The following is a 17,402-nucleotide window of genomic DNA, read 5'->3' on the forward strand; positions in this document are numbered from 1 at the left end:
CTATGTGGCGCTCAAGTCTCTCCTCTTGAATCTGCACACCACATCCGTCTGCACATTGAAGGAGCAGTTGTGAACCTTCCATGGCCGGTTGTGTGCCATTTCAAAAGTAAATCGGCGCAATGTCTCTGCAGTTACTTTGTAGATCTGTGTCAAGGCAAGCTATGCACTGTCAGCGCGGGCGTCTGATAGCCACATCCATAGCCACTCACAGGTTTGCCAACACACGTCCGCGTACCAGCCCCCCATGCTAGGATTGCCCTGTCCATTGCCCGTGTGCGTTCTTCGCTCTCCAGCCATCGCTCGGGCTTAAACTCGAGTGCGTCCTCTCCAAAAATACCAGTGTCATGTTGGACAATTGCCGGATTCATACCCACAGTATAACCCCCCGGGATGTATTTGTTACAAAGTGTGAGACCCTGACTGGGCGCATACCGAGGCATCGACACTGAGAACGCGGGGAATAACCGCCCGGCTTCCTTCACCACTGCTGTCAAGTACGGGAGTGCGGATGCCTGACTATATTGCACGGGCGATGAAAGGCTGCCATCCTCAAAAGCTGCATCGACTTCTGCACGCGCTTTCTCGAGCTTCTCAGGATTCTTCATCAGGAAATAAATTACCGAGCGCATGTTTATCGATGTGCTGTCCGCGCCGGCCATGCTACGCTTCGTCAGCACAATATGTCTTACTTCCATGCCAAGAACACGTACATCCCTACCCACATGTCCGACGTGATTTCCTTGTGGGAGTAGTTTACCTTACTACCCTTTTCTTGCACAATTGACAAGAGCTGAGAGACTACATCAGGCCGCTTTCCCGTCACCTCGAGAGACCGCTCAGTCGCCATCTTGGTCTCTTTGATCGCCGTCTTCTTGATATCCTCCACCGCCAGTACAGCCCTGAGCAGTTTCGGGATGCAGACAGCAACAAGAAGTAGGAAAGGCCGTACATAATATGGCGTCACCGTCAAGAGGGTAAGAAAAGGCATTGCGAGATGTACGGCATGAATGTAGCCGTTGTAGTCAACGCTATCACGAACAAAACCAAACGCTTGGCCGAAGAATGCCACTCCAATGTTATCAAACGAGTACCTGTACATTCATACTAATTAGCAAGCACAGCATTTTGGGTTTCAGTAATGCAACTAAAACTCACATCTCCAGCCAAAGACCAAAATCAAACGCCTCTCCACTCTCCGCAAACCCTCCCAACCTCTGCATAAAAAGCTCCAGCATCTCATCTAACCCCGCTTCACTCTTCAACATACTAGAAAGCGAATAAACACCCCCTACGATCCGCCTATACGCTGCATGCGTCATCTCATCCGTCTGCGTAAACAAATCCGGCTGCGAGCCCAGTCCCTTTGGTCGCCACGGTATATACCAATCCGTTTTTTGCAAGGCTTTTTGAACAGGGTAGATGAGGGGCAGCGCGTTTGGATCCGCGACTGTGACTTCATCTGGTGCTATACGTACAATAGGGCCGTACCGCGCGTGCAGGGCCCTCGTTGCGATGTCTATGTCACCGGCGTAGTGGTGGTACATGAGCCATGTTCGCGATAAGCGGGGCCAGAGGGGACCGGGAATGCGAGATAATGGGTGAAGACTTAGGGTGTAGAGGGTCCAGAGGAAGATGTATGTTGTGAGGAGAAGGGGAATGTAGGTGAGAAAGAGGGAGGGTATATCAATGGGACTTGGAAACATCACTGATGGTATGGCCATGATGTGTTTTACGGGTTCTCATGTTTCTACAGGGAGAACAGAGAAAAAAAGACCGGCAGTGGGGGATTCAGGTTTGCTTTTGTTCGGCTAGGTGGATGGAGCGAAGGAATACATGCATGTTGGAGCTTCCATTCTCCATCCGCTAACGAGCGGCTCTTGCACTGATTCTGGAGATTTGGTCCGCAGTGCGTCAAGATCGCCAATCGTAGCTTGGGAACAAACATTGTTGGATGATAATGCCTGTTGCTTCCGTACGTTAGAATGAACTACAAAGGAAGGAGAGATGCGAGTCGTGAGATTTGAGGCTGATGTCGCGAGGCGAGTCAGTCTTTGGGATGACGTAATGGCGCACCAAGCTATCTATGGTTCATAGATACGAATTTCTATATACTCTCTTCTGAACCGACATACATATCGTTTGGAATGAACAGGAAACGCATGTGCTCAACCCTCAAAAAATCTCGACAAAATAAAACAAAAGCCTCGCCTCTGGAGAAGTAAAGAAACCCTTTGTGATTTCACTCGTGTACAAGCTTTTAGGGTCCTCTTGATATCGCACATCAATGCTGACAGACAGTCCCGCTTCATCGGATGCTTCTTGAAAGAGCTGTCGCAGTGTCTCGGCTGAGTGAATGTAACGTTCCACATGTACGCCGGCAGGAACCAGTGGAGGTGGAACAGGAACTGAATGACCTTGCAGGCCACCAGTAAGTAAACCCGCTATCCAGCTGCCTTTCCCACGTGCTAATTGGAACATGAGATTTATGACTTGCTTCTGCTTCGCCCAGTCGAATGCATGCAGCAGCTGCGCGGAAGTCACGATATCCCAAGAGCCTCTGGTCGTGCGAAGGATACCGGCTTCCTCTTCGCCAAAGATATCTGCGGTTCTGAAGCATGATTTGGTGACTGTGTGGTCCTGAAATAGTTCGTGGCCTACAGTTAGGAATTGCGGGAACTTGTCCACGCCTAGAAGCTGATCAGGCGATGCCCCGTCGTATATCAGCTTGCGTATATCTTGACCAAGACAGGCCCCTAAATCGATCAAGGTCGGTTGGGGATTGTCATCACCAAGTGCCAGTCGCTTGACGATGCGATCGTACATGGGATGCTCAGCGAGTCCAAGGACAAGGAACCAGAATTCGCCAATTGTTCCGATCGGTAGGGCTTCAAATGCTGCGTCACGCTGAGTTACTTTCATTAGCATGCCTCGAGACACCAATTGCAAAACTTACGATCCGATGAATGTGTACTTCTTGAAGGTATCGTGGAATACTCCCATACTCTTCCAACAACGTTTGCATCGATTCGTTGAGCTTGTTACCTATTTCCGGCGTATACCACGGCAACTTCTTCAGTTCACTGATATCGCGAGTGCCTTTAGAAGTGCAGTCAAGATTGTTCTTCGTATGATTCGATTCCATGTTTCGTTCGAGCGCCATCAGTTCCAATTTCCAGACAAAAGCACAGCTCAGAAGCCAAGCGATCGAAGCCAACGTCCAAGTAATCGGGTGTTCTTGCAGCGATCTTAAGAACTCTTTGTTTGTGCTATTCATGACAAAAAGGGGGTTGAAACACTTGGAAGGAGAAGTGGCGATAAAGGACAGTGCCGCTGGTGATCACCTCGAGTACGCAGTATATGCAGGCTTGATCATCACTGCACAAAACACAAGTCTGATTATTATTGTCTCATTTTCCATCACCTTACAGCTTCATGAGTTGGCCCCTTCAAGGAATGAGCGTTGGAGCCTGGCGTGGGGGCCAACACGAGATTCAGCCAGTTCACTGACAGAAAGTATTTTAGGACTGAACATGATTCAACTGCGATTCTGCCTTTGAAATCAGCTTTGTGTCTCCGCATACGGTCCCAGTGCTGTGGTATCACTTGCAGGTGGTGTTACGACCTACAGTATCCTCTGCAGCTGCCCAACGGACACAGGGATCTCGCGTATTCTGCCACAACGAGGACAAGTCCCGTTATGCAGGGTAAGGATTATACAGCGCTAGATAGACGTACGTGGCTGAGCGCACATAAGAACCAATGCCGAAATGGAATCTGTCTGATTCTGTGCAGCCCTATCTCAGGCCTCGATAACACAGAATCGAATAAGATCAGGGTACTCGATTCTCATCCGCAGTATCATCCGACAGCTCACGGGCATAAAGAAGAAAATTGTAACCAAGTATAGACTACATGTCACAGCTACCATTTCATTCAACTTAGCTCGTTGTCCCTGTTTGTCGCCTTCGAATACGAAAAGGTGTTTTGGCTGCAGGCTTACTGACGCCTGTGCCAAAGTGACTCGACTTGACCGGTATCTCACACTGGAGGTCGCACAATTCAATGTCAAACAGGGATGTCAATACAGCCGTCACGATGAATGTCTCTGCTTTTGCCAGCTTGCGACCAGGACACATTTGCGCACCGCCACCAAACGGGACGTATATGCCGTCGAGCCCCTTTGCGGAAAACTGCAGTTGGGCGGATTCGCAGGACGTGGGGTAAGTGTCTGGTGGCTGTTTTCCTAGTGGATCGGCAGAGGGAGAGGCGTCTGCATTAAGCTTACATGTGCCCCGCTCCGGACCGTTATTGGAGATATCATTTGGCATTTTGAGAAAACGCTCCGGCACAAAGTCTGTCAGTGGGCGTGCCGATGCGGCATGGTTATTCGGTTTCCACAGCGCAGCGTCCATATGCGGTACAGATGAGCAGGTGAGTAAGACACTGCCGGCAGGGATCAACCACTCATTTATCTCCATGTCGCGAGTGTCGACAAATCTGGTAATAAAAATGTGGGTCCGCAAACGGAGCGTCTCTGCAAAACAGGCTTGGAGATATGGCTGAGTGAGTAGGGCCGATAAGTCGACATCAGGTAGTGGTGTGCCTTGAATTGCATGGCTGTCGTTGGTGTTGTGGCTGCTGGCGCTGCGTCCTGCATTCAAGCATTCAGCTCGGATACGCCTCAGCCGTTCCCGAGAGCGGAAGATCTCGACATTCAGCCAATAAATGGCGGAAATGGTGTTGGAATTTAACCTAGGAGGGTGGTCAGCAAAGGAGCAAAGGCAGCTAAAAAAGAAAGCGAGGTCTGCAATCGCCATCACACGGCGCTTACAAGCCAATTTTCCCTGGTCTTTGCAATCAGTAGACTGGAGAAACTTACGCCCATATCAAGCCTAGATCTGACGCCGCGATCGCTTGCACAGACCATCCATCGACGTCGAGCAGACCCATCTTTGCCATCATCGATGGCGAGGCGTTATCCGCCTCGTCTCCATGACTCCCCTGCTGCTGCTGCTGCTGCTGCCGTCGCTGCAACAACACCCTCCGCCACTCGACCAGACTCCCAAGCAACTTATCCCTAACCCTATACGCCCCTGGGAAAAGCCAAGCAGGCGCCCCCTTGGTGATCGCAGGCACCCACTCATCGAATGCCCAAAAGTCGCTCACAAACTCCCCGTCCACCTCTTCCACAAGTAATCTTCCACACAACGCCTCAATCGCAGCAGGCGTCACCTCCCTCGTTAGAAACGCCCACAAATCACTTTCTTCAACCCACTCTTCTCCTTCCTCCATGTTCTCCCATATCCGCACCATCCTCTTTTCAAACGCAACTTTGAATCTTTCAATTACACCTACGACCTCACTCCCTTGCAGCATGCCTAGCAGAATCTTCCTATCTCTATAACAAATCCGATTCTTGCCCTCTACGCGTGAGTTTGGTAAGGGAGTAGCAGCGTACCCGGAGTCATCCCGCTGAAATAGCTGTGCAGCGCGCTTGGGCATGCCGAAGAGTTGGCTTGCAATGAACGTCTGAGCGTGCGAAGGATTCGTGTGCGAGCTCGATTTTAGCAAGCGGCGGATGTTGGCAGTGCCTTGAATTAGAATCGGGTTTGTGCCCGGGAGGTGGAGGCGGACTGGGTGGCTGGTTGTGTTAGTTTTTTTATGTTACTGTGACTTTATGTGAGAGCAGTGTATGGTGAGTGGAGTGCATACGTGATTCCCGCCACTAAAGCATAAGGATCTGTGAGAAAATACAGTGCATGTCCTATAAAGGGGATTCTGTACGAGAGCCACGGTGGTATCTTTTTCTGACTAGGTTTTTGGATGAGGATAGTGGAGGAGAAGAAGAAGAAGAAGAAGAAGAAGAAGAAGAAGAAGAAGAAGAAGAAGAAGAAGTAGTGTGTAAGTAGTAGCACGAATGTAACGAAAATGTATATCAAAAATGCCATTTTCTGCTTCTTCTCTTCTGTCTTCGTCGATTATTGATGGATTAAATAGAGCAGTACAGTGTACTCTATGCTAGAACTATCATTGCTTCGAGGTCAATCCCTCCTCTTATATCTGAGCACTGCCATGGGGGTGGCTGGCGGTATCTCAACGGGGGGGTCTGACCGGGAATGGAAGGGGGGGGGGATTGAAGGGTGTGATGCAGTGCCATGTTTACGTCAGAAATCTACCATTTTCTTTCCTTCTACAAGGCTATGAGACAGGGCTTTATTGGTTGATATTATAAGTAGGCATATAAGACAAAATGATGTTCGTATCAAAGGGGTGTGTGAGTGTGAGATGAAGTCATCATGTCTGCACACTGGACATGTATACGAGGGAGGCAGCAATGCAAGGAACTTGAATCTTGATTGGTATACATACGATTATCCTTTTTACAGTACAGTGTTATTTTTAGAAATTAGTGGGATGGAAGATGGGATACAGTGGTTTACTGCACACCGGAAAATGAACCGCTGTCACACGAACCGCAGCCTACGCAGTCTTACCCCCTTTCTCAGCTTTGATTTCCGGCACTGCCCATTCGATTGCCTTTTCCCAGCCCTGCCTGTTGTTGAATTTAGGCCTGTATCCAAGTCTCGTCTTGATCTTGTCGATGCACAGCGTTCGCTCCATGGTCAGGAGACGTATAACCCACGGCGTGAGCTTGGGCTGCTTGCGGCCGAGAGAGAAGATCCAGTAGAGCCAGGAGCCCAACAAGGCGAAAGTCTTCATGAACCAGATGGGAATGTTTCTGACTTGGTCGTCTGGGACGGGGGAGCCGAGAAGCTCGGAGACGAGGCGGGCGAGGTTCCAGAAAGGGATGTGCTCGTCGTTTGTAACGAAGAAGGCTTCGCCTTCGACTTTCTTGTCTCCAGGGAGTGGTGCGGATGTAGAAGCTTCAAGGAGTGCTTTTACGATGAGTGTCTGGGCGTAAGTGCAGTTCTCCACGTAGCATGTATCGTAGAGGTACGATTTGTCGCCGAAGCGGATGTTGGCGCGGCCGGTGAGAGCTTGCTTGGTGACATTTATCGTCATTTGGCCATCACCTGGGCCGTACAGTGCGGCAGGCCGGACGACTGCCGTCAACATGTCATATTGGCGGTTTGAAGCGAGCACGAGCTTCTCGGCGAGTGCTTTGGTGTGCGAATAGTATTCTGGCTGGGCAGGCGACAAGAGTACAGGCAAGTCTTCGGTTGCTTCAATCATAGGCTGGCGCTGGTTGTGGACAACTGATGAGCTAGATGTATATAGGAACGCGCGGACAGTGCCGACGGCTTTGGCACATTGGATTATGTTGTCTGTTCCGATTACGTTCACCTGCTCCAGAATCGAGCGATTGACTTCGAATGGGTTGGGTGAGATTGTGTGAAGGACGACTTGAGGTTTGACTTGTTGGAAGATTTTGGCTATCTCGTCGCGCTGAAGGATGTTCGCAGTGAGATAGGTGGCGTCTGGATTGCGATTGCGCTCGGTGTTTACATCGACGACGAAGATCTTGGGGGTTGGCGTCGCGCGAGCAAATTCCCGAACAAGGTGGTGTCCAAGGAAGCCACAGCCTCCAAATATGAGGACTGGGCCTTCAATTGTGGTGTCGCTCATGATGGCAGTTCTTGATGGCCAATGCGATGAATTGAGTCTTATGGTGCAATTGTGGAATCAGTATCTTGAGTGATGGTGTGATGGTGAGAGTAGAGGATTGGAAAAAAAAGCTTTTAGCAAAGAAACGGAAGCAACGCGGTCAAGACGTGACAAGGCAACAGCGACCCAGCAACTCCCAAACAAAGTGAAGGAGCAAACACAGTGCATCTCCCCAATCACAGCCAATCATACGATGCTGTGCCGCAAAGCCCCCAGCCCCCCTTTCACTCGCAGAAACGTCGGACCAGAAACTAAGCGGAAACAAGTCTCTGGTACATCCTCCCTTCTAAATCCGCATTGAGGCCACGCAAGCCTGACAGGAATAGGTGCACGAGGGTATACCAGGGAAACCCTTTGATCAAAGAAAGACGGTGCAGCCCCAAGATCCACACACACACACACACACACACACACACTGAGCGGACCAACGGTCTTTGATGGGCTACTACTTAGGCGGGGGAACTCCCGTCCCGGAAACACCAAAAGAGCGGCCCCCCATTAACCACGGCGCAGCGGGATAACAGACGCAGGCTAAATTAGATGCATCAATAAACCCGAGATAAGCAGCAGGAGGCAAAAAGGTTTTCAACATCGAGCTTCATGCTGTGCCACATTGGATACCGACACTCTGTTTCTCATAAGCACAAACCCTGTGGCGAGGGGGTGGGTCCAGCGCTAATACTCAAGGAGACATTGCTCATTACTGGAGGGCTGCTGGTTGGGGGCCGCCTCGCAGCATCGGACGCGGATGGGGTATCGCATGGCTATTGGATGGATGGTAGCGGGGTCCCGGAAGTTGTGATAGCATGGTGGTCGATTTAAACCTATTTGTGGATGAAGCTTGTACGCTGCGAGCAGGCTGTGGTTGCATTGCAGTCGACCCACACGAACCGGTGAGTGTGCTACCTGCCGATGTTTTTTTTCTATTTTGACGAAGAATAGATGATTGTCTAGATGTGTCGTTCGAATGTTCTCTTGTGCAGCTTTGAAATGGCCGCTATCACTATCAAGAAGTACAAGTAGCTTAGTCGCAATAAACATGCTTTTGAATTGATTCAACAAGGGGTATTGTACCTATAAACAGTGCAAGAGTTTTAGACCCAATACACAGGTCCGGCTGCTGCGTGTATGTGGCCGATAAACAACTTTTGAGCCACGATCTCCAAATACCTCTTGGTTTCAAACTTGGGTATGCAAATTGGAGCCAGCCTCCTGGCAAATGTCATCGCAACAGATGCCTACCGGCCATGTGTAGCAGCGGGTTTTGCGGGCTCGATGTAGTCTTTAGGAGTTGTAACAAACTGTAGTGGTACAATCTGAGGCTTTGGGGCGTCGCTGTACGCTTTGTCGTGATATACATCCGAGAGCGAGTCTTTGGACGGTGTTCTTTGCCCGCTGCTAACCAGTCTTGTGCGAAGACTGGAAAGTCCGCTTCTGCTGCGCTTTACAAAAGCCGGAGAAAACACCAGACAAGGCGCAATAATGACTGTGTTCAGCTCTACGATCGTCATCTCCGAGGTGAGAACGGCTGCCCAGAAGTGATCAGACTCGTTGAGATTCCGAATTGACCATCCCATGCGAACCACACTGACGATACATGCCCTTTTCCACGATTAGTTTCGTCTCCTGAAATAATGCAATGAAAGGGGGATGTCCTACACAAGACCCACTCCAAAAACAGCACCAACTCCAAGCTTCCTTCGATAATCCATATTCAGCTTCCACACCTGCTGTAGCGGTATTACCAGAATGTAAAAGTCGATGAAGACATTGACAGCAGCTTGGATAGTCACGACCTTGTTGACTGCTTTACAGAACTGGTTCGTCACAGCCGACACACCCATGCACAGCACTGCCTGCGCAATCTCGTGGCCCATGAACGCCGCAGATGTAAACAGTGTCAGGAATATGCCAAAGTAGATGAGGTGGCGGGTGAACTCGACGACGTTGAAGAAGCGGAGGTAGAGTAGCAGGACGGATAGTTTGGCAAAGCAGATACCGACGATGTATAGTGTGGATAGTTGGTTGAGTTGCTGTAGCAAGTTAGATATCAATGACACTTTACGCATTAGAAGAGAATATACCAGTAGTCTCGAATGCGTCAAGGTGACGGCGCGAATATCCCAAAGATGCTTCCCATATCCAATATCGAGACCTGATCCTTTTCATCAGCACCATACCACAACACCACAACAGCATCACTCACCCGAAATCATAAGTCCACTATGCGCAGCCGAAGCCATTGTCGCAAGAACACACATGACTACGCCACATAAGTATCCAGACAAGACCAAACGAACTCTTTTCTTCTCTTTTCCAACTCACCTCCATCCCACCCAACAACATCCTTAGCCGTACGCCGCGCAACAAACCGCACCGCGACCGCCACCACCGTCGCACTCAAAAACACCGCATTCATAACAATCAACTCCATATCGCGAGACTCCGGGTTCACGAAATTCGACGCCTGCCCCTCGGGCGGCGGCATCGCAGGTAAGTTCCATATGTATCCCGGCATACCACCAGGTCCCGTCGGCAGCGCCGTAGCCGGCGTCGTCATCGCCATCGTGAACGTTTAGTCTTTCTCGCGTACTCGGTGTAAAAAATACTTATGGATGGAAGAGGAGGATGGAATGATAACAAAAAAAAAGGTCTCTCGTCGTCTCCCACACCAACTCGTCACAACACCCAAAAACTAAGACGAAGAAGAAACAAAAAAAACTTGTCAATTACTTCCCTTTTCAAAAAGCTCTACTTTATCAGGGAACTAAGCAAGTCTTACAAAAAATCCTTCGCCACCAACCTCTCCGTTTTTATCTTTCAGGCCTGTACTACCTTGACCTCGTTTTCCGTCTTTTACCTAGGCGTCCAATCAACAACCCCCTGGTACATATATACCAATGAACGCTCCGCTTTGGCGCGCCCGGAGAACGCACGCATATCCTAGTCTATATACCCATGTATACCTTTGCATGTTTTGCTTACTTATATATTGACCGGGGGGGGGGGGGGGAGAGGGTATTAAGCTGATAAGGCGGGACGATGGGCGGATGGGGGGTTGCTTTGTACAGTCATCCGGCGCACAAGCTTGTATGCATGTCAGATGAGTGTGTGGCCTTGAGGTGCGCGCCTCCCGAAGATCAGAGTCTAGCCTACCCTGTAGGTTGGTGCTGTTTTTGGGTACAGCACCGCGAGGCTTCCTTGTATTGTTACATTCTTCTACTCTGGTGTCCTACGCTAGGTACGCTGCGGTGAGAAGTTTGTGGTCTTTGTGCGAGGGAGTGCAGGCGGTAGTATGTTATGTCCCCGCGCTGGTGTTACCCTTCCTAATAAAAAATCAAATCTGTTTTGACTGTTGCGGTAACAAGTGTCTAGAACATCGATTCATATCGAAGGAAAGGGGAAATACATAAGCACAGTTGATGAAAAACTCCTCCATGATTTTCTAGCGTGACGCTCGAAGCAGTGTAGGCATTACCAAGGCTAGCACATAGTCAAGCACGTGATGCGATGCCACGTATTAACCTCACGTAGTAAAAGGGGAAACTACAGGTTAGTGCACAAAATGGAGTCAAGCAACACTTCAAAGACGCATGAATATAAAGTATTGGTATTCTAAACAAACTAAACACAAACGACAACTTGTATGTGCGGGTATCATTCAATAAAATCAAAACCGAAAGAGGGGAAAATCACTTTGCTGCGCTTGGGCTGTTCCGAGCTGGTGAAAGCATATTGGGAGCAAGGGTGACCTTAAATGTTCGTAAGTGGGGTGGGTCAGAAGCCTGAGTTGTCGAACTTGGCTTCTGTGATGCACCGTTTGACACGTGTTCAGCAACCTCGCTGTTCTCCCTGGCTACTGCATTCTTGGAGGGTGTGCCGTTGGCATCTACCGACATATCTCGTTGTCGCTGTGCTGGTGTCGGTGTTTCTGGTGTGAGAGGACTACTATGTTCGGATATAGGTTGTGGCATAACTTGCTTGCCATTTGTCCACTGCTCAGTGGGACGGTTGAGAGTGGCTGGGGTAGTATTGGCCGACGATGCGGCCACGAGCTCGTCTGAAGATCGCTTTGTCTGCGAAAATGACGGTGATGGGTTGATGTGAGAATGAGAGAGTCCAAAGACTGTGACTTTGGAAGTTGCGACTTGCTCTTCTGAATACAGGTCGTTCTTCTCGGAATCGGTAGTGGATGGCATACCGAAATCGTCTGGAGTTTCTGGTATAGGTCCAATTATGCTGCCTCTGCCAGCCCCTCCTTTGGCCCAGTCCCATATACCGCGGCGTAAGGGGGTTTGATATAGCGGCTGCACAGGTCCTCCTTGACCCTCACCATCGACTCCATCGATGACTTGGCTATCCTTCACTAGGCGATGTCTGTCTTCTAAGCTTTGGAGGCGCTCGTCGAGGGCTAGGTGTGTCTCGTATGTCCTCGTCCCGTTGACTTGGAACCGTTCGAGGCGTTTTCGATCCGGAGGCGTCACCTTGCGCAGCTTTTCCATGTCCTTCTCCCGGTCCCGAAAGGCGTCTGGATTGGGCGGCTGAGTAGCGACTGCCATTTCCTTCGATGTACCAACTGTCGAACTCGCCGGACTTGTCAGGCAGCGGCGAAGAGGATTTTTGCCGTGTGGGCGAGCTGGCGGGGGAGGAGGCGGTGGAGAATGAAGGAGCGGCTCTGTCTGGAGATGGGGGAGGTGAGGGCGGTTCGGCTGGACGGAGTTTATGTAGGGGACTGATTTGACGGATGACTGGGCGATCCTCTTCTTTGCTGGTTAATGGGAGTTACTATGGGGATTATACAATCAAAAAAGGGGTAAGAGAGTGTGGTGAAGCTGGAAATGAACTGCAGACAAAGCAGAGCTACACACCTTGCTTCCCTCGAAGTTTCTCCTTGACGTAACAGTTGGGTGCGGCCTCATGATCGTGGTAGAGGCACTCATTTCCCTTGTCTGTTGGGTCGTCAAACAACATGCCTCCAGTGCCAGATCTGATGGCCTTGACCAGATCAATGGCAAAGTCAGGGTTGTTGGTAAAGCATTCGCGATACGTCTCAACGTCACGCTCATTCCCAGGGTCCATGATCTGGCGAGCGGCAATGCGCGTCATCAGGCGACGAAAGGGCGAGCCGGTCGGGCTCTTGCGGTAAATGGCGTTGATCTCGTCGGGGTCGGGGACCAACTCAGCCTCATGTAGACCTTTTCTATACTGATCCATGGCTACATTCTTCAACTGGGTCATGCTGAAGCGCTCACAAAGGAGGTAGAGCTTGTGGCAGCTCACAGCATAGTCGTACTTTTGGTTCTCGTCGGCCATGTCTGAGACGTCGTCCAGACTGCCTTGGTAGAGCCATTTGACCAGCAGCTCGAAGCCGGCCGGGTCATGGTCGGGCAAGTCAAGGCGGTCTTTCCTCGTATTGCCGTTGGCATCGCCCAGGAGCTCATTCTCGAGGGCTTCGGAGTGGTGGCACAGCAGGTTGCGGTGCAGCGCCCAGTGGCGCTTCGACTCGCCTACGTATATATCGATCATGGGTCCAGAAAGTAGTCTATCGCGTTGCAGCTTAGCTAATGCTCGTACGTGTAGATGATGAGAGAACAGGCGATGGGTCAGGGCAGGGCGCACTGCGATGCACTGCGCGGGTGTTTGCGACTGTTGCGCCGGTGAGCATTGCGACGCCCCCGGAGACGGCGCGCGATGGATCAAGCCGGCCATGTCTTGCTCTTGTGTCTGCGACGCATCCGCCTCATCGCGCCGATGGTCGAGGAAGGGATCGTCTACGTACTCAGCAAATGTCGGGGCGGGCACATGGCCAATGCTACCAGTAGCCATTCGCGATCGACGGGAACCTGGAATGGCGAAATCACGGTGGTAGACTCTTGGAACCTGCCCCATACGGCGCGATGGCGGCGCTCATAAAGGCAAGACAGTTGGCGCGTGTGACAGGGCGGTCAAGACGTAGGTGTGGATGCTGTGAGTTGTCGTGATGATGTTGTCGCCGTGCTGTTGACGTGCTGAGTGGAGATGGCTGGGGTGGCTCGCCCTCGTGTCGAAGCGTAGCGCGGCCAGGCACAAGGAGATGCCGTTGTCTTTACACTTGGTCCTTGTCGGCCCCACACTGCGAGCAACACTTGCAGACCGACTGGCCTAGACGATTACAGTCTCTAACACTAGTTTCTCCAGCCTTCTCTGCCCCTGAATGACTGTGCATGCTTTCTTTTGCTGGTTGCTTTTTGCGTTGGCGTTCAACGATTACCCCTCAGTCAGAATGCGACCAATCCGCTGGCCCACTGACCGTTTCTTGCAGATCGATCAGATGATGCCGGAGGAGATCATACCCATCGGTTTTGAACGAGTAGTTGAGAGCAAAAAGGAGATGTTCAATATACCAGAGAGTGCACAGTGCTGGCAGTTTCCCAGCCACTTGAGGCGTGGCACCATCGCCTTAGCATTGCACGCGCCACACATAGGCCTGCGCCACACCAGCCCCGCCAAAAGCTACCCCACGCCGTCTCCAGCTACCCCACCAACAGCTTCCAATTGACACTGTCGCACGTGATGCTACCTCAATCTTCCTATTACACTTCCTAAGTCATGACGACTTTATGCGTTATCGTACCCTTTGCGAAATGCCATCCCGCTCGTTAACCGACATCGTCCTTCGCTCGGCTGGATTCCATTTTGGCTCGCTCTCGGTATATTCGCCATGGATGTGTGTTTGCCCGTCCTCTTGCCGTTTGGTCTCAATGAAAAATATCAAACCTTGTTCGCAGAGAAATATGGTGTAAGAAAACAACATGAACCATTGCATTTCCATGTTCTGTCTTTACGCGAAATATCAGCCTTGCAACGTTTACGCGCCCGCAAGTTACATTTCAAAGCGCCATCTATCGCGGACTCTGCTCCGAACAAACATGATCGAATCCTGAAACCTAAGAAGATCAAAAAGGACCGAAAAAGCCGCGAAGAAAAGCGCAATCACTCAGTGACAATACCTAAACCACCTGTCTCTTTCTCGCTCGCTCCCAAGAATCCTCTGAGATCGATGCGTAACACGAACAGAAACCTGAAGACTGGCGCGGATCAACGCTTGGGAGCCTCTCGTGAAATACCAATTATACTTGACGGCGATTCAGCCAAGTCGGTAACACCAGGCAAATTGAACCCTAGGATACGTGACGCTAGTGCGTCTCCCGAACTCATCTTGCGCGACATGTCACCTACGCATGATCTTCACTCGCCAGTCCGGCCGACCAATATGCGCGACGCAAGAAAATCTGGGTTTTTCTTGCGCATAAAATCCAATACAGCTAGCCCCCGGCAATACCACTTACTCCAATCTCAGAAAAAACCCCAAACTTCACACCCAAAAACCCCGATGATGGTAGGTATTCCGTTTATAGAATCGCCTGGTGATCGCTCCGGAGCCACGAATAGTGAGGAGAAAGACATGAAATTGGTAGACATAGAAGACTCCGAGATGAGAAAAAAGGTTACGCAGTTGATGGCCGTGGCGCCGGCACTACCCGTCCGAGATCTATATCACCTTATCATCGATAGTGAAGGCCGTCTTTCTAAAGCCAAGAAAAAGGCTATCCGGATGAGCGAAGCACCAGATACATTGTGCAGGCCCACACAACTCTCTTTACGACCACGAACACCTATTAATAACTTAGATACAGAAGGTGTCGTAGTCAATATCAACAACTCGAATACACAAACTATGGTCAAGATAGATCCGAGTGACCCCATCTTCAAGTGGGATGAGGATGAACCAGCACCAGAACCAGCACCGATGGCAAAGCCTCGTCGGTCAAAGTCAACCGCTAAGAATAAACAAACACAAAGCGCACACTCACATCATTCCGCGAAAGAATCAAAACGCAAGATTCCAGCGGCACCGACACCGACACCGTCATATCAAAGTGAAAAGCGTACAAAAGTCTCGCATTCAAAACGAACAAGCCTACGAGAGACCAGCAGTGACCGCGAATTCATAGTTGCTGATGGCGTGATGCATTATGTTTCGGACTTTGACGACTCTGACAATTTTATTCTTTCGCGCAATGTTATTATACCCAGCAGGACTCGGAGACAGAGACGCAAGTTTAGTATGATTTGAGGAGGTCATGAAACTTCTTATCAGATTGTGGCTTGACAGCATGGACTAAAACTCGCTGGAAACGCGCCCGACAATTGGGAATACGTGTGGAAGAAGACGATATGTGTTCAACAAGGCATAGCGCCAAACCGCTTCCCGAGAAAACGGGACGAGCCGAACACGGCCGAATGACGGAATGCAGCAAGGCGGTTTACCGAGAAAAATAAAATAAAACTCAGGGCTCGGATGGAAATAGGTAGTGCGGAGTTTAAATATTCATGCGAAATCTATGGTTGCCCAAAACACGCTTCCCACCCATCCCCATGTCCTCTGCCTCCCAATTAAACACCCACCATTCAACAACAAAACTAAACCTCCCTCAAAGTCTCCCGTCCCCTCTGCTCCGGTGCCCTCAAGAATCCCCGAAGCTGCATTTCTACATCCCCGCCTTGTCGCTGCCGATCCATCTCCTGATCCACCTGCCTGCTCTTTTTGATGTAGAGATGGACCAGCGTCGCACAGAGCATTGGTCCGAAGATGCAGATGGGAATGAAGAGTGAAAGAGGCATGTTTCCAACCATTATATCTTTGGAATCGGGAGTCGCGGCGCTTGGAAAGAGCGGGACGGGTACGCTCATGGCTGTGTCGCTTGGAATGAGTGAAATGGGTACGTTCATAGTCGTAGTAGGAGGCGTGGTCCGAATTTTGGAGATATAAGCGTTGATGGCGTTTTTTTTTAAAAGTAGTGGGTAACTTGGAGAATTTGAGATGTTTGTGGTTGGAATTGAAGATGGATTGTTGAACTTACGCTGCGTTTTAAGTGCGGTTATGCAGTTGGTGTTGGGGGAGAGATGAGACATCTTACAAGAGTAACAAGAGTGACTCTAATGGTAAGCAAACATGTTCAGAACTCACACCACAAAGCGGAGTATCACGCGCCGTACATCTAGATATGGTCCTGAGACATGGCTCAACAGTACATCCCAGTTGAGGCGTAGGTTCTTCCGGTAGAACTGAGTACATTTCCGTTATCCTCTATGGCCCTCCCGCTTTCCAAACTACCATTACGCGCGCTGTTAGAGAAATTCTGCACGCTGTCGGACTATGGTGTGATGACCAAAATGCGTTCTTGCGTGACTATCGCTCAATGGTGATCACGAGGTGGGATGGTGAATTTACGTAGAACGAGGGCATAGCTGCGCGTTTGAGATTAAGGCGCTTGCGGTTTCGGCATTGAGGACGGCGTGCGTGACTAGATCGGTGGAAACCGGGTGATATTGTTGGGCTGTAAATAGATGGGAGATGGCGAGTTTGATGCGTTCAGAGATATCGAGGTTAGAGTATTATCCGGGATGTTGACTTAATACTTGCTCCTCCTTTTGAGAGACAATAGGAAAGGCAGAAAGACTCACGACTGGGTTTGATTGAAAGCTGTAGATTTGGAGATTTTGGAGTGAGTTGGTGGCATTTACCTGTGTCTTATTGTCACAGGGAAACAAGGTGTGCTAAAAAGTTGGCTAAATTTTCTGTATCATTATCAAATTAAGAAAAGGTGTTGCATAGTTATCAGCGAGCTTTGCTTGGTTCGAATATATCGAATTAAGATTAGAAATCGGTTCATGCAAAGTGTTCCGCACAACGAGAATTCCCCCTGCAGTTAGAGGCACCCATGAATTTGTCT

The 17,402-nt window shown here is 50.2% G+C and overlaps 8 protein-coding genes across 8 annotated transcripts; 1 reads left to right on the top strand and 7 right to left on the bottom strand.

Moving 5' to 3' along the window:
* COCCADRAFT_91786 (uncharacterized protein) lies at positions 1-1,703 on the bottom strand (the record flags this gene model as incomplete). The annotated part of the gene is made up of 4 exons (XM_007712463.1): positions 1-159; positions 210-660; positions 711-1,091; positions 1,156-1,703. 4 exons carry the CDS (start codon positions 1,701-1,703, stop codon positions 1-3), a joined length of 1,539 nt encoding a protein of 512 aa, XP_007710653.1.
* Positions 1,704-2,172: 469 nt separating this feature from the next.
* COCCADRAFT_3674 (uncharacterized protein) lies at positions 2,173-3,142 on the bottom strand (the record flags this gene model as incomplete). Its single annotated transcript, XM_007712433.1, has 2 exons — positions 2,173-2,904; positions 2,954-3,142. 2 exons carry the CDS (start codon positions 3,140-3,142, stop codon positions 2,173-2,175), a joined length of 921 nt encoding a protein of 306 aa, XP_007710623.1.
* Positions 3,143-3,938: 796 nt separating this feature from the next.
* On the bottom strand, positions 3,939-5,948 carry COCCADRAFT_35389 (uncharacterized protein; the record flags this gene model as incomplete). Its single annotated transcript, XM_007712464.1, has 3 exons — positions 3,939-4,752; positions 4,880-5,641; positions 5,713-5,948. The coding sequence occupies 3 exons, from the start codon at positions 5,946-5,948 to the stop codon at positions 3,939-3,941; spliced, it is 1,812 nt and encodes a 603-aa protein (XP_007710654.1).
* A 532-nt stretch (positions 5,949-6,480) lies between these two features.
* On the bottom strand, positions 6,481-7,587 carry COCCADRAFT_91862 (uncharacterized protein; the record flags this gene model as incomplete). The annotated part of the gene is made up of 1 exon (XM_007712465.1): positions 6,481-7,587. One exon carries the CDS (start codon positions 7,585-7,587, stop codon positions 6,481-6,483), a length of 1,107 nt encoding a protein of 368 aa, XP_007710655.1.
* A 1,277-nt stretch (positions 7,588-8,864) lies between these two features.
* On the bottom strand, positions 8,865-10,192 carry COCCADRAFT_35391 (uncharacterized protein; the record flags this gene model as incomplete). The annotated part of the gene is made up of 5 exons (XM_007712466.1): positions 8,865-9,228; positions 9,286-9,659; positions 9,711-9,781; positions 9,833-9,889; positions 9,952-10,192. 5 exons carry the CDS (start codon positions 10,190-10,192, stop codon positions 8,865-8,867), a joined length of 1,107 nt encoding a protein of 368 aa, XP_007710656.1.
* A 1,126-nt stretch (positions 10,193-11,318) lies between these two features.
* Positions 11,319-13,537, bottom strand: COCCADRAFT_35392 (uncharacterized protein; the record flags this gene model as incomplete). Its single annotated transcript, XM_007712467.1, has 3 exons — positions 11,319-12,394; positions 12,495-13,469; positions 13,507-13,537. The coding sequence occupies 3 exons, from the start codon at positions 13,535-13,537 to the stop codon at positions 11,319-11,321; spliced, it is 2,082 nt and encodes a 693-aa protein (XP_007710657.1).
* Positions 13,538-14,326: 789 nt separating this feature from the next.
* On the top strand, positions 14,327-15,742 carry COCCADRAFT_3678 (uncharacterized protein; the record flags this gene model as incomplete). Its single annotated transcript, XM_007712434.1, has 1 exon — positions 14,327-15,742. The coding sequence occupies one exon, from the start codon at positions 14,327-14,329 to the stop codon at positions 15,740-15,742; it is 1,416 nt and encodes a 471-aa protein (XP_007710624.1).
* A 347-nt stretch (positions 15,743-16,089) lies between these two features.
* COCCADRAFT_91807 (uncharacterized protein) lies at positions 16,090-16,398 on the bottom strand (the record flags this gene model as incomplete). The annotated part of the gene is made up of 1 exon (XM_007712468.1): positions 16,090-16,398. One exon carries the CDS (start codon positions 16,396-16,398, stop codon positions 16,090-16,092), a length of 309 nt encoding a protein of 102 aa, XP_007710658.1.
* Positions 16,399-17,402: the final 1,004 nt, after the last annotated feature.

This window comes from Bipolaris zeicola, assembly GCF_000523435.1.
Source record: "Bipolaris zeicola 26-R-13 unplaced genomic scaffold scaffold_44, whole genome shotgun sequence".
Taxonomy (NCBI): Eukaryota; Fungi; Ascomycota; class Dothideomycetes; order Pleosporales; family Pleosporaceae; genus Bipolaris; species Bipolaris zeicola.